Source organism: Arctopsyche grandis, chromosome 13 (assembly GCF_051622035.1).
Source record: "Arctopsyche grandis isolate Sample6627 chromosome 13, ASM5162203v2, whole genome shotgun sequence".
NCBI classification, from domain to species: Eukaryota; Metazoa; Arthropoda; class Insecta; order Trichoptera; family Hydropsychidae; genus Arctopsyche; species Arctopsyche grandis.
In genome coordinates this window covers 20,402,406-20,416,687 of record NC_135367.1, presented here as the reverse complement: position 1 = coordinate 20,416,687, position 14,282 = coordinate 20,402,406, and the positions used below count along the sequence as shown (strand labels likewise).

Sequence of the window (14,282 nt, the reverse complement as noted above, 5' to 3'; positions counted from 1 at the left end):
TCAGATATGTGCGTAATCTTTTGGCATGTAAATGTCTGGGATAATGTCGATTGATGCGAGCGGACCGAGCGGGTTATTTCCTTATCAAAAGCTCGCGAGCTTTAAGCTGCTGGCGCTAATCTCAGGCGCTCGTGCAAACCCACGATAAGGGGCCAAGACCCCTTTTAAAACCACCCCCAACTCCCCCTACACAGCACTCGTACATAATTTATATGTGTGTACAGCTTCAACACACTTTCTGAGCAAGCTCTATCATAATTACGGTGCTTTAAGTCAATATTCAAGATCTGCCTTATTGTACCTATACAATGTAAAGCATAATCATAAGGAATACTAACCTTTCCAAGCTCCAAGTAATACAAAATAAATCCCTAAAAATAATTTATAATACACCCATCTATACTAACTTGAAAAAACTGCATGCCATATATAATATTCCGTTTGTTACAGACATTACCAACAAACTAACCAGTAGATTCTATGACAGAATCACTAATAACCATACTAACACACTTGTGAAGAGTCTCGGTGATTACAACAAAATGTCTATACCCTTCAGGTATAAACACAGATTACCTAAACACAATCTGCTTTAGGTCATCGCCTTTAGGGAGTATTTAATTAATATTATGTATTAGATGTATTATGAACATTTATAAGGATTGTAAATAGGTTTTTGAGCTCATTTTCCTATTATGCTGTAGATTAACATTAGAATAATATAATAATATGATTACTAATCAAATTAAATTAAATTGTAAAATAGAAAATGATCAGTAGATCAGTAGTTATTAAAATATATATAAGATGTATTGTGAACATAATTTCGTAATAATAAAATGCATTTAAAAATCAAAAAATAATTCACGATACGTTCTACATGAGCTTATCAGATCAGCATTGTATTTCAATCATATTTGTTTTTTTTATTTTAAATTGCTTATTACTTACATATATTATATTACTGTATAATATTTAATTTAAAATATACTGTGAAGTAGATTCATCAAACGTTTTTGACAATTGCCTTACTGTGGTAAAAAGATCCGTCAAAATCCATCAAAATGATGTCAAAATCCATCAAAGATACATCAAAAGGATGTCAAGTATCTAGTCAAAAAATGTGTTTTAAGTTAGAGCAATGCAAAATCTGCGAGGCTATTTGTTATAATTAGCAATAAAAATCATTTAATGATGTATTAGACGTCGAATAATATAAAATAAGCGCAAGAAATGAAAAAAATGCCGTTATTCCAAGGCGGATATCATTCTCATGCTCACCATTGAGCGCAGCGCGTACTGGTTTTCCTTTCTTTCGCATCTGTGAGGCACGTGTACAAGGGGTTTCCCACGAAAATAATTATTTTTGTTGATATCAATCTACGTTTTTATTCCGTAATGACATAATTCGAATTGTAGGGGTTTTGATGAGGAATTGATAAAATATGAAGATTCTGCGTTCGGTATATGTGGAGAAATAAAATAAAATAAAAGACCTGGCCACTCACTATCCAACACTGTGTGGCGAGTGTTTAGTTCGGAACAAACGCATTGGCATTTGATTTATTGGAAAACACCAAAGATTATTTTATTTATTTTTTAAAGTTTGGTCCATTGTGGCATTATAGGTATTTTTAATGCGCCACAATGGTCAAAAATATAACAGAAAAGAAACAAAATAATAAATTTATTAAGAATCAATGAGTTTATTAAAAATCACTGTAAGTTTTATTGAAGAGAGAGATTTACAGTGATATTTTGTAGTGTTGCAACTACCATTACAAATACAAATCCGTTTATATTATCCAGCATTGGACAGATAGGCACAGTACACCACAACACTGCATGGAAAAGGCTAGTTCTGTTCATACTATACAGAACCGTTCGTTTTGTGCACGTTCATAATTTTTTTGGATTAGTAGAGAAATCGGATTACATATACATTACGGAACGTGACGATAAGGCACAATATTGCTTGCGTCGCATCGTCAAGTCAATATTGTCACAATATGACGTTTCTGAAAATATTCATATGCACACGTTATCACTTTCGATTATGCGGATGCACTTGCTACTATGACATCACGTCATGCATTATTATTTCTAAAATAGCCACAGAAAACCGGTTCTGCTTGATACGTTTCGGTGACATGTTGAATAGTATGAATAGATTGTGTCGGTTGCTGCTGTTTCGATACGTCACGTACATATTACGGAACATAAGATCATCGCTCGCTCCAGAATACTTGAACTACCGTTTGCCGTCTGAACTTATAAAGGACAAGTTGCCCAGCATAGCATTCCCGATCCGTTGGCCTGTCTATTGTGTAGACATGAGGTCTACCCGCACTTGCCCCGTTCTATGAGAACTCACTTACCGAGTCCCATTAGCCTAGTCCGGGGTTTCTATTGTTCACCCAAGAATGCACTTAGACAGTGGGTACTCTCTTCCATGTTCCCACGTTACAATACTAATGTGTTCTATAGTATAGATATGTATATGTAATTGCCGGATTGAGCTGTGTATATAGCTGTATAAACGAACCTTAATTTGATAAAATGGTTTGTCTGTAATTTTTGAGTATTGTTTTAATGTGAAGTATTAGAATTGAATTTATATACATAGAATGTTATCAAATTTTATATTTCGTGAAATTTTTAATATTGGTCGGGTTTTGTATTCAAGTTTTGTGCGAGTTACATAAAACTTTTGTCGCATATTTTATGCAAAACTTACTTAGCGTAACTTTTCCACGTCGTCTTAGAACGGCGCATTATCAAAAAAAAAAGTTTATATTTTTCCAGTTCTTTGCGGAATAGTATGCAGTGATATATGTATGTACATATTCAACGTAATATCATATATACAAGTTGGGTATTATATTACAAATTAAATTACGGTAATACGAATGGCGTCTCAGCTCGATGCGATTATTATGTGAATTATTACACAGAACATTAACATTATTACTAGAAAAAATGCTGTAAAGCGATAAGAAAAAGTCTCGGGAACACAAAAATAAATAAACAACAGAGCTGGTAATGGTGTTCATATTTCAAAGATCCTCCTGGCGGGGGTCGGATGGGCTGCCGATTGAAGCACGAGCTTGGGTCAAGGGGTGGTCGTTGTTGTCTTTAATAAATAATGAGAAAAACGTGTATACATGTATAAAAAGCCGTGGAATGTTATGCGAATCATCTTTTTCTACTTTATTTTGCCGTTGGTGGCGGCCGCTGCGCGAAGATTTCTAACGATTGAAAATTCGATACGGGGGAAAAACAACAAAGGAAAAATTCATCGCGAATAATGTCGACGTGCTTTTAGTTGTAAATGAAATCGAAGGGTTTCTCCGGGCAAAGGAAGGCGCGTGATTTATTCAAGATCCTCTCTCTTCATCCCCATTGTTGTTCTTGTTGTGCTTGCTTGCAAACAAATCGACAAGGGTCCTTTTTCGATCACACCGACACGAAAAAGAGGGAAAATTAACTCTGAAAAGCCCACTCTTGCCCGTAAGTAATTTGTTTGCTCCGTCAATACATAATGCATAAAGTATAAATAAATATTTTATTCAAATTTTCACGATTTTTCATCTTATTAAATTCAACTTTGATCTATGTATAATATAAATATGATTATAAGCTATTATATTTACGCAAAAACATTTCTTTTTGCCAACTTCAGTCACGTATTTTGTAACTAATTGAATTTCTATCGATTAAAAATCAAGACATTTTAATTTATGTATTTTATAAAAGTTTCTAAGTCATGTATCTATAATACAATATATGTATGTATATGTATGTAAGTAGATTGTTATTGTTATATCTATGTACAACTGCTGAAAAGAAAAGTTTAATTTAAATCATTTCTAATAAGAACTTACTTTTCTAAAATAGATAACAATGAGAAAATCATTTATATTTATTTACAAATAATTTTATTAAGAATTCCATTTGCTAAGATTAATTTTTGATACAGTAATAAGGAAATTTTAAAAATGATCTAACAATAAATTCAATGCTCTCTGCACGAAATTCCATCAAAAGTGAACTACTGAAGACCATGTCCTCTTCTCATAGCTAAATCTGACAAAAATCATATTTTAGGGGAGGATTTACTTATATCAGTTCTCAGTTTTATATATCTTAAAACACTGGTTTATAACTTGTAGATTAAATGGTCAGTTGCACATTAAATACATGAATTTAATCAATCGATTTATCGATACATTTCCCATCAAAACTTCTACTATATGTATAAAATTAAAAAATCGCCTATTTTCGGCTGTACAAAATCATCTTATTTTGCGTAATAGCAAAAATTCATATGTTAAATATTAAAGCATTGAACAATCGATAAATATTCTGTCCGTTAATAATATTTAGTTATTGATAATTTAATATAGTATCTTATTACCACATTGTCGGTAAGCTTTAGTTATGACAAATTTACAAAAGCTGAAGTTATTTTATACGTATTGATGTTTTATCGATGGTCGTTTTTTCGCTCTCTTTTTTCCGGAGAAGCACGAAAGATTCAACGTCAGTAATGGCCACTCGAAAGTGACTAACTTTAATGAGGTCCTTAGGGTTTTCCTTAATAGCTCAAGGTGTCCATCAATTTGAGAAAGGTCCCGGTCGTATTTTTTCAATATGTCCACCCCCACGTCCAAAGTAAATTTCAGTGACCTCGTTTGAAAAATTGCTCAGGGTTTGGTGGGGAGGCTTAAAAAATCATTTGTTCTGCCGTTTTTTCTCCATCTCTCGTCCGGCGAAAACGCTAACTTTTTAAATTAATATGATTTGTGTTTCAGGTGCTATACGAGGGATAATTTTGGAGCCTCATTCTCGTCATCTGGAGCCAGTTGAAGCGTTTCTTGGTGTGCCGTACGGATTTGCTGAACGATTGCAGCCTCCGAGACCGGCTTCGCCTTGGATGGGAACTCGCCTGGCTGACTCTTTTGGACCAGTCTGTCCTCAGAGATATCCGGACGTCTCTAACAAGTATGTTCTACATTGCGAAAGTTGTTCAAATACATACATTTACAATGTATGTACATAGCGAATGGGTTTCCTTTGAAAATTGTCACACAAAACGAATCTGAAGATGATCTCTGACCACTTTTCTACATGATGGGGTATCAAATACCCCCGAGCGACATTGTTAGTATCCCACCCTTAACTATTGTGTGGATATTTATTTGAAATGTCAAGTGTTCAAAGGATATTCTCGACCTTTTCGTCGAGGATAATCTAGTTATTACGCGGTTCAGACTCTTGGAGTTTTGTTTATCGAACATGTTTGACATTACATGTATGTATTTACATTCGATACGACAAGTAACATTGATATGAGAGCTTTACTCGTACATAATGTTGAATGGATATTTAAATTCATTTATTTATATAAAAATTTGGATGTGACCGACCCACGACTTCATTTATGGATTTGAGGTTAAAAAGAAGGATAAAACACAAAATTCGATAACTAAATATACATACACGCTCACTCATACCGGCTATGAGAGAATTATAGATATAAATTGAGCGCAAATGTAGTGAAACTTACACAAGACAAAAGTTCTACTTCCGGTTGTCGCATCTTGTTCAAATTTTTTTTATTGCTTAAAATCACTATAAATATTATACACATTAAATATCAAGAACATGAAAATAATTTAAAAGGTCAAAATAAAATAATGAAATACTGTTTTAAAATAAATTACTACTTCCGGCTTACGCATTCTGACCAAAACCTTATCAATTATAAGATAGTACATACATAAAGAATACAAATATAAGTTTTCAACTTGATACGTTCAGGGGTGTGGTCACAATATTTTTGCCTTTTTAAAAGGAAAAAATCCCAATTTCGGTTTATTAAATTTAGCGATTTTTTTTATTTTTATCACATTAATAGGATTATAGTAAGGATTATACTTGAATTTTCTCGCGAAAAGAACACATGAAAACGTGATTAGTGATCGATTCTGCGTTTGAATTAACACATGATCACAAATTTCATCTATTGTTACTACGTACATAGATAAAGTAAAAAGGCACATTCTTTATAAAAAAATTGATTTAATTATAGTGGGTATAATGTTATGATCCCAACTTTATTTGAAATTGAAAATGTATTATTCAAATATTAAATTTTGAAATGGATTTGATGTTGAAAATATGTATGAAGTGAATGAATTAAGAATGTGCGCATTCAATCAAATTGTCTTTATAGACCTTTAATTTTATTATATCTCCAGATGATGATTCCTTAAGTATTTTCCGATCGCGGCAGCCTATAATGAGATCATAATAAGGAAATTTTCATAATGGCATTATATTTTCAAAGGGACGTATTTTGGTGAGGCATGCTAGGATGAAGATTGGGTGGGGGTGGAGAGCTGGGATTCGTCTTAAGCCTTATTATAATTCTGAACTTGGTGAAATATCTCATCAATAAGCTGTCCAGAGAAAGCCCGGTCGCTTCGGGATGGGGACTTATTACATTTTTCCTCGGAAAAATCAACCTCCCCTCCGACCCAATCTCGTGCCAGCGTCCACTGTCACAGTGGCATCTTTTATTTTAAAAGCGGGCAAAAGAAAAGAAGTTATTAGCGATCGGAAGGAAAACCCAATAAATGCGATCGCAATTTTTTTTGTGATTGGCATTTATGCGAATGCCACCGTCTGGCAGCAAAATCGCGGAAAAACGATTTTCGGGACAATTTCTTTTCCTCAGAGTGAGGGGGGGAAAATGGCGTGTTTGCCATCCAACGTCTCATGATTTTGTTGACTTACAATTATAAATATTCAATGAACCGGAAAATAGAACTTCTCTTCGCAATATAATTTTGACGTTTTTAACTGATGTATAAATTGCTAAATTCATTCGCGTATTAAAAATTTTCATCGAAAAAGTTTCAATATATGCCAAAGTACATACGTATGTATGTACTTATAGATACTTTGAGATGAACACCGACGTAATGCGAATGTTCTTACTGAAAATGAAATATAATTTCACGTTTTATATCTCAAGTTAGAAGCGACCTTCGGAAAAGTAATAAAAATGCACGTCAACAATTTTACGTTCACGTTATAAAAGTAAGTACGCGGAAAATCCTTCGCGTGTGATGAAAAATAAAAGGAAACTTTTGTCGTTTGTAAATTGAAACATATTTCATTTCAAAAACAAACATTTCAAGTAAAATTTTTCCTGATGAGTTTGATATACTCAAGTGCTTATGCTTACCTGTAATAATTACAAATTGGACTCACATGAAAGAAAACCTACTGTTAAAAAGTTTCATTAACACTTGCCGCACTGTGATGGATAGTGAGCGTCAGGACTTAAATTTAATTTTATTTCTCCGAATATACTGAATGTAGGGTCTTTATATTTTTTGTATTCATTATTAAAACTTCAAATTATGTAATTATGAAATAAAAAAAACGTTGTTCGATAGACCCTTGTACACGTGTCTCGTAGATGCGAGAGAGATGGGGAATTCAGTACGCCGTGCTCAACAGCCAATGTGAGAATGATATCCACCTTGGAATGACGGCTCAGCTAAAGCTATTATTTTTCATTTCTTGAACTTATTTTATGTAATTCGACGCTTAATAAACAATAAAATAATTTTGCAGCTAACTACAATAAATAACCTCACAGATTTTGATTTAACTTACAACACACAATTTAATTTAATACTTGGCGTCCAGCACAGTGGCTAGCTTATTTTTAGCACAATAAGGCTTAAGAAAATAAGGCTACATAATATTGTTGCGTAGGGGTGGGTGGAGGATCCAAATGAAAGGCCGAAGTCGCTTCATGGCATTTATTGGGTGATTAAGGAGATCCACGCACTGCCAGTGCTTTGTCTAGAATGCCTTCAAATAGCCTAAGTACATGCTTATAAAGGGCAGGTCACTCACTGCATCTTCCTCAACGCGTTTGTTTACTTTTTTTATTTTATTTTATTTTTTACATATATACCAGGAAGGCCTTACAGGTAAACCCCAATGCGCCTTCCTGGCCAATTAAAAATTACAATTACAATGCAGCATTTCTTTTTATATAAGTCACTGAATTGAGACACTGAAAAACTCGCAAAATCAATGAGACATCTATCAAATTGTACACAAACTTATTTATTGCACATTAATCAATCACAAATTATAGGTGACATTATTGTATAGGGAGGATTTTAGCCATTTTTTTCCGGGAACCGTTTCAACAATAAAATCAGAGAAAATTGGCAAACTCTGATAGGAAACGATCAACCTGAAGTCACAAATCCAGGTCTGACCAACAGCATACTCTGAAAAATTCATTTTCACTCGAGGCTCGGCCCTGGGATCGAAGCCGGCGCCTCTCGACGCTAAGCAGAAGCTTAACGATCGAGCTATGCTGCTAGCTAAATTGTTATAGTCACGTACCAGATATGCAGTCCTACGGTCTCGCGCTGTTAGTTCTGAGAACTCTAGCGGGAAGCGACGGGATGTCGTTACCGACCACTAAGTCCATTCGGGGGTCTCCATTGTTAGCCGACAGCACTTAGCCTGGAGATAATCCTCGAAAACCAATTATAACGGCGGCTCCTTTTAGCTTATGCAAAATATTATAAATAAAATAAGACTAAATAATATTAATTTAAAGAATCGATGCATATTAATTTAAAGAACACGGAGCGAAATTAAAAAAATATATATGAAGCATTTGAAATAAAATACGTATTTTAATTGAAAAAAATATTTTACTTAATTTACAGAAATAATATATTTCACCAAAATTTAATAAAGAAAATTTTCGCATTATCATATGCTTATATGGGTGGGTTAAGTTTTATGTTTTGTGATTTTTAATTATTTTTTGTATATTATAATATCGTTTAATTGAAAATTTGTATTGTAATACACTATACGATGTGTATTTAGTGTTTTTCATTTACATGCACACTGTTCCAAGTGAAAAAAAAAACACATAAAACACGTATTTTTTGTGCTAAATTAAATTTGGGTCGGCGTATACCTTGCTTGGGTTTGAGCCCGGGACACGCCGAACTTAATCTGGGTACAGTATCAAAAGTCGTTTGTGGAAAGTTTGCCTGCTATTCTTTGTTCCTACCGTGCTTCGCGAGGTTGGAGAGAAGGGAAGGAAGGGGTGAGTTTTGGCCTGGAGCGTCTCGGTTAGTTTTCCCGCTTTTCCCCGGGAATGTCTTACACGTTTGTTCGGTGATGTGTTTCTCGGAAGCGCGGTCACGGGGCATTTTCCAAATCGTCGGACATTGCGAAAAGTATGCCAACTATCAATGGTGGAAAAGGAACCAAGCCCGAAAGAATCGAACTGAAAATTTCACAGAACGTGATTGTACAAAAAAAGCTAGCTGTCGGAGAGTTTCAATGACGATAATTATTGTTTTTATTAGTGTCCAAAAAAGTCAGTTCATAAATCGTTTTGGTTTTGTTTCAATTGCTTGTTAAGTCGCTAATATCTATCTAAAACGATTTTCTTCTTAGGTTTTAAAATGTTTTTCTTATTTTAATGGAATCATTTGAAGGCATTATAAGAGAGAGGGGCAAGTCTTGAAGCTATTTTTAATTTTAATTTGCATTTCCTTCTGAAAGGAAGAAGACTTTAAATATCGTCTAATTAAAATAGACATAGTAATTTGTTTTAATCACTTTTTTATTGAATTGGGAAATGTCAAAATAAAAGAGATGTTATTTTTTCTCTATTAGATTTTAAATAATAAAAAGAAAACATTCCTCGGTAAACTTATCGAATCTTGCCTTATTAAACTCGCCAGAAAGATCCAACTCAATTTTAATAATCACCATTTTGATAATTGCATCTGTGCACATCGAAAAGTTACTCGTCATCTGATGTGCAATATATCATTCGAGAAGACGAGAATTGCGTTTAAAGCTGCCATCCAGTTTATCTGTCGTTCAGTCTGTCTGGTGATTGTCGAGCGCTTGCACCGCACCGGTTTGCATTCTATCTACTATCATAAATTTTGTCTTCTTTATATTTATGAGCAGACCTCTTTATACACATGTATTACATATATTATACATATCTGTTGAAAAGACAAAAAACTTTCATCAAAATTAAGCTATCTGCATATATGAGCCGTCATATTTGAACTTATTGTCCACTTTTCTTCACTTCGAGAAATATTTTACAATACATTAAATATAATGTTTTGAGTTTAACAATATTTAAAAATACTGGTTAAGTGTAATACGTTTATTTTGTTTTTCTGAGATTCTGAACATGTCGAATTAAAATAGGTGAAAACCATTTTTTTAATTAAGTCAAACAGAAATAGTTTTTTTGGAATTGAAAATTGGATTCCGCCACTTTCAAATATAACGGTTCATATATGTGCAATTTGTATTTAGTATTCAAATTTTATAATACTAAATACAAAATTACTGCAATGGATTTTTATAAGAATTTTCGTTTATTTTGATTTAAATTTAAACATGAAAAATATTTGTATGTACCTTTACATGCGTGTAGTCGAAAATCTCTTGTTTGCCAATTTTGATTTATTTTATTTTATTTTTATTTTATTTAAATAGGCACACATACAGAATAAAATATAAAAAGAAAGTTGTATAATGAGACAAAAAATAATAATAAACATAAATAAAAATAAAATATTCCATTTACAGTGAGCACCACATGGTGATATAAAAAAGTAAAATTACAAAAACATCAAAATTTTTTAAAAAAAGAAAAGAAACAGATAAAGTAAAAAAGAAAAATAAAGACTATAAGGGTGAAGAAGCAAATCAACCACATATTATTTTCTTCACCTTTGTCCTAAAAATACTAAAAGAGTCTCTAAAGAGGTCAGGACAATCATCTAAGCTATCGTAAATACGGCATATACGAACGATTGCACTATTGAAAGAGGTGTTGCTTTGACAAATAGGTGGATAAAAAAGATTTGTGCATCTGGTGAATCGGGCATTAACGTTAAAATTAATCTCGCTTAAAACAGACGTGTCAAGAATACCATTAGCAATCTTATATAAAATTAACAAATCAGAAACCCTTCTACGCTGAGACAAACTTGCAATATGGAAAAAAGAAAGTCTGTCATTATAAGATGGTAACAGTTTTTTAAGACCAGTCTTATAGGATAAATGGCGCAAAAAACGCTTCTGGATTGTTTCTAAGTGCTCAATGTGAGTTTGGTAAAAGGGAGACCATATGATTGAGGCATACTCCATATTACTACGAACTAAACTGTAATAGAGTAGAATCAGAGTATGGGGATTCTTAAAGGGCTTCGCAACTCGGCAAATAAATCCCAATAGTTTATAAGATTTAGTAACAATATGATTAATATGTTCATTAAATGATAGTTTGGAATCTATAAGTATACCTAAGTCTCTGGCACAATTTTTTGCTGTAAGATCTACGTTATTAATATTGTAAGTAAAGTCAATTAGGTTACGATTTCTGGAAAGTGTCATTGAGAAGCATTTAGAAATATTGAGATGCATAAGGTTTACATTACACCATTCAGATATTATATCAATGTCGGATTGTAATTTTAAGCAATCCGACTCACTATTGATAGGATGGAAAACCTTAAGATCATCGGCATAAAGTAAGCATTGACACTTCAGTAGGGGGATTAGATTGCTTATTGCTTATTAAGAATTGATTAATTTATAAGAACTTTGGCTAATTCAAGCCTGGTAAAATCAAAACCGCGATAAGTTAATCTAATTATTGTGAAATATAAAATTAATACATCATAGGAATATTTTTTTTTTTTTTTTAAATCATTTACCTACTTATCTATGTATGTATAATATAATATATCAGTTAGTATTCTGAAATAGAATTTGTTGAAGGAAAAAATCGTTGAAAATTCGCTTACGTTCGCTATGCGAGGAATGAAAGTTTTCTTTTTTCAAAGGCGTGTTTATCTTTCGTAAGGGAATGTAAATTGCGGTGAAATCCGAATATCGAATATTCCGATAAAAACGCGGAAAGGTCCGAGCTTAACATTTTCAATTAAGCTCCGTCTGTCTGCTTTTTATTTGATCGACAAAGGGTCGAAGCGACCTCACTCTTGAATAAATATTATTACGATCGGAAAACGCTTCGTTGTTATTTCTAACTGTAGAGAAGTGTCTTTGCTAAAATTCGCTCGAAATGCTTACAGACCTTTCATTTACTTTCGGTACTTACAACGTGATTATTACAATATGTAAGATCGAATCAGTAAGCACTTGCATGGGTTGCGGCATATTATATTATACATCCATCTATTAGTCATAATAATTCTGAAGAGAATAGAATTACTCGCTTAGAATGCAATATTGTATATCCGATCAGAAGCGTATTAAATGCTTCATAGGGTATAATTTCAGTGTAAGTCAAGTATGCATGTATGATGATTATGTTCATTCGTCGAAAGATGTTATTATAGAGCTTTGCCTCTGTATTGTTTTGCAAATTATTACGAAGCTTAAATATATTCATAGGTTTATGGCCTCAAAATGTAGCAGCGGTAGTAGATTTGACTATATTGAATTTCATTTTGCAAAATATTTTACTTTGATTGATTTAAATCTTTAAGTATTGTTTGAATATAAAAGGGATAAATCTAGATTTTCCTCGGTTAATGGTTGATGAATAAATAATACATTGCTTGAATATTTTAGTTATCATTTAGAAACATTTTTCCTCCGTTGTTATCTTCAAGCTTAAATTTAATCAATTTAGCGCTTGTATAGATAAATTATATTGTTTGAAGTATAAAGCTATATATAAAGAACTTTTACTTGTGAGTTGGAAAAGTCGATTCGATTTCAAGAAAATGGCTGATTATTTTCACTGTTGAATCAACCGAATGAGGCTTTTTCATACTTCATCCAGTGCGAAAGCTTTTTCAACGAAACTTTTTGCTTGGAAAACTTAACTTCCGTTTCTTTTGCGCGTATGCACAATCTACGCACCGGGAAAATCTTCGGAAAATTCTATGAACCCATTTTGCATTATATAGAATAAAAATCTTCACACCATCAACGCTCGAAATTAATGATCAGGTTTAATATATCCAGAATAATGTGCAAGTTATGATTTATTTGTGCAGGTCTTATGCTTTGACGAAGATGCCCTTGGGGAGATATCAGCATCTGAGAAAAATGGCGCCGTTACTCATGAACCAGAGCGAGGATTGCCTCTATCTCAACATCTACGTGCCTGGAAGTGGTATGTATCGCGTTATATAAAAAGATTATACTTGAAAACTTACTGTGAAAACTTGAAAATTTCGTTCAAAATTCCGAGAAGATTCTGTTTGTTTTTCGTCCAAAAAATTCTTAAACAAACAAACTTTCAACGTGTTGAATTTTAAACTACTGCATAGTTTTAGTGTGATATACATATGTATATTATAAGAGCTTACATATCTGTAGAAGAAATTTTGAATAAAGCTCGGATTGTTGAAAGGATGTCTCAAATGAATATTAATTACATATATGTATACATTATTCATTCAAAGCAATGGAAATTATATGAAAATATTAATTAAACCGAGTAATAAACTAAAATATTAAGCATATGAAAATTCACATTGGATGAACAGCTAATTTAATAGTTTGATGAATGCGAATTAATATGTTCAGACATACATACATATGTACATACGTACATACATATGTAACATACAAATAATACTTAAAATAAATACCTTGTACAATTTGCTTTTAAATAATTACTTTATATTATATACAAACATGTATTCCAAATTATAATATTACATGTATTGTATATATTTGTATAGTAACAGCCGATTATTCTTCCAATATTGAAATTTTGAATGACGTTCTAATTAACCGCGATGTCGACAAAGACGACAACAGCGAGTCGGGTATCAACCAACACAGGTATAAACATTATACATATGTATTTATATATACAGGTAAAATTGTTATATATTTGGTACACCGAGACTTCGATTGTTAATCCTTACTGGAGCTTGACGAGTTGATAATATTATGCAACGCATAATCTCCAACGCCGAAGGACGTTGGGGAAAGCCCTTGCTGTTCGTATCGTCGACTTATTACGTATGCAATACAATCACCCGTTGATACACCCCTGGGTATTTCTACCATGGAACAAGGGATGATGCCTACGAATCCATCCCGAGCTTGTTATTGTTCGATGATCGAATTGGAAGTCGGACAACTTTTCATTCCGGTTTGATAGAATGTAATATGCGACTGATACATATTTTTAG

The 14,282-nt window shown here is 32.8% G+C and overlaps 1 protein-coding gene across 1 annotated transcript in view; it reads left to right on the top strand.

Annotated features, from left to right (window-relative positions):
• The first annotated feature begins 4,816 nt into the window (after positions 1 to 4,816).
• Positions 4,817 to 14,282, top strand: part of LOC143921633 (neuroligin-1-like) — an 86,350-nt gene continuing 76,884 nt past the window's right edge. Inside the window, exons 1-2 of the mRNA XM_077444986.1 lie at positions 4,817 to 5,004; positions 13,131 to 13,249. Coding sequence (XP_077301112.1) covers positions 4,937 to 5,004; positions 13,131 to 13,249 — 187 coding nt within the window. The 5' untranslated portion in view covers positions 4,817 to 4,936. The remainder of the gene's footprint in view (positions 5,005 to 13,130; positions 13,250 to 14,282) is intronic.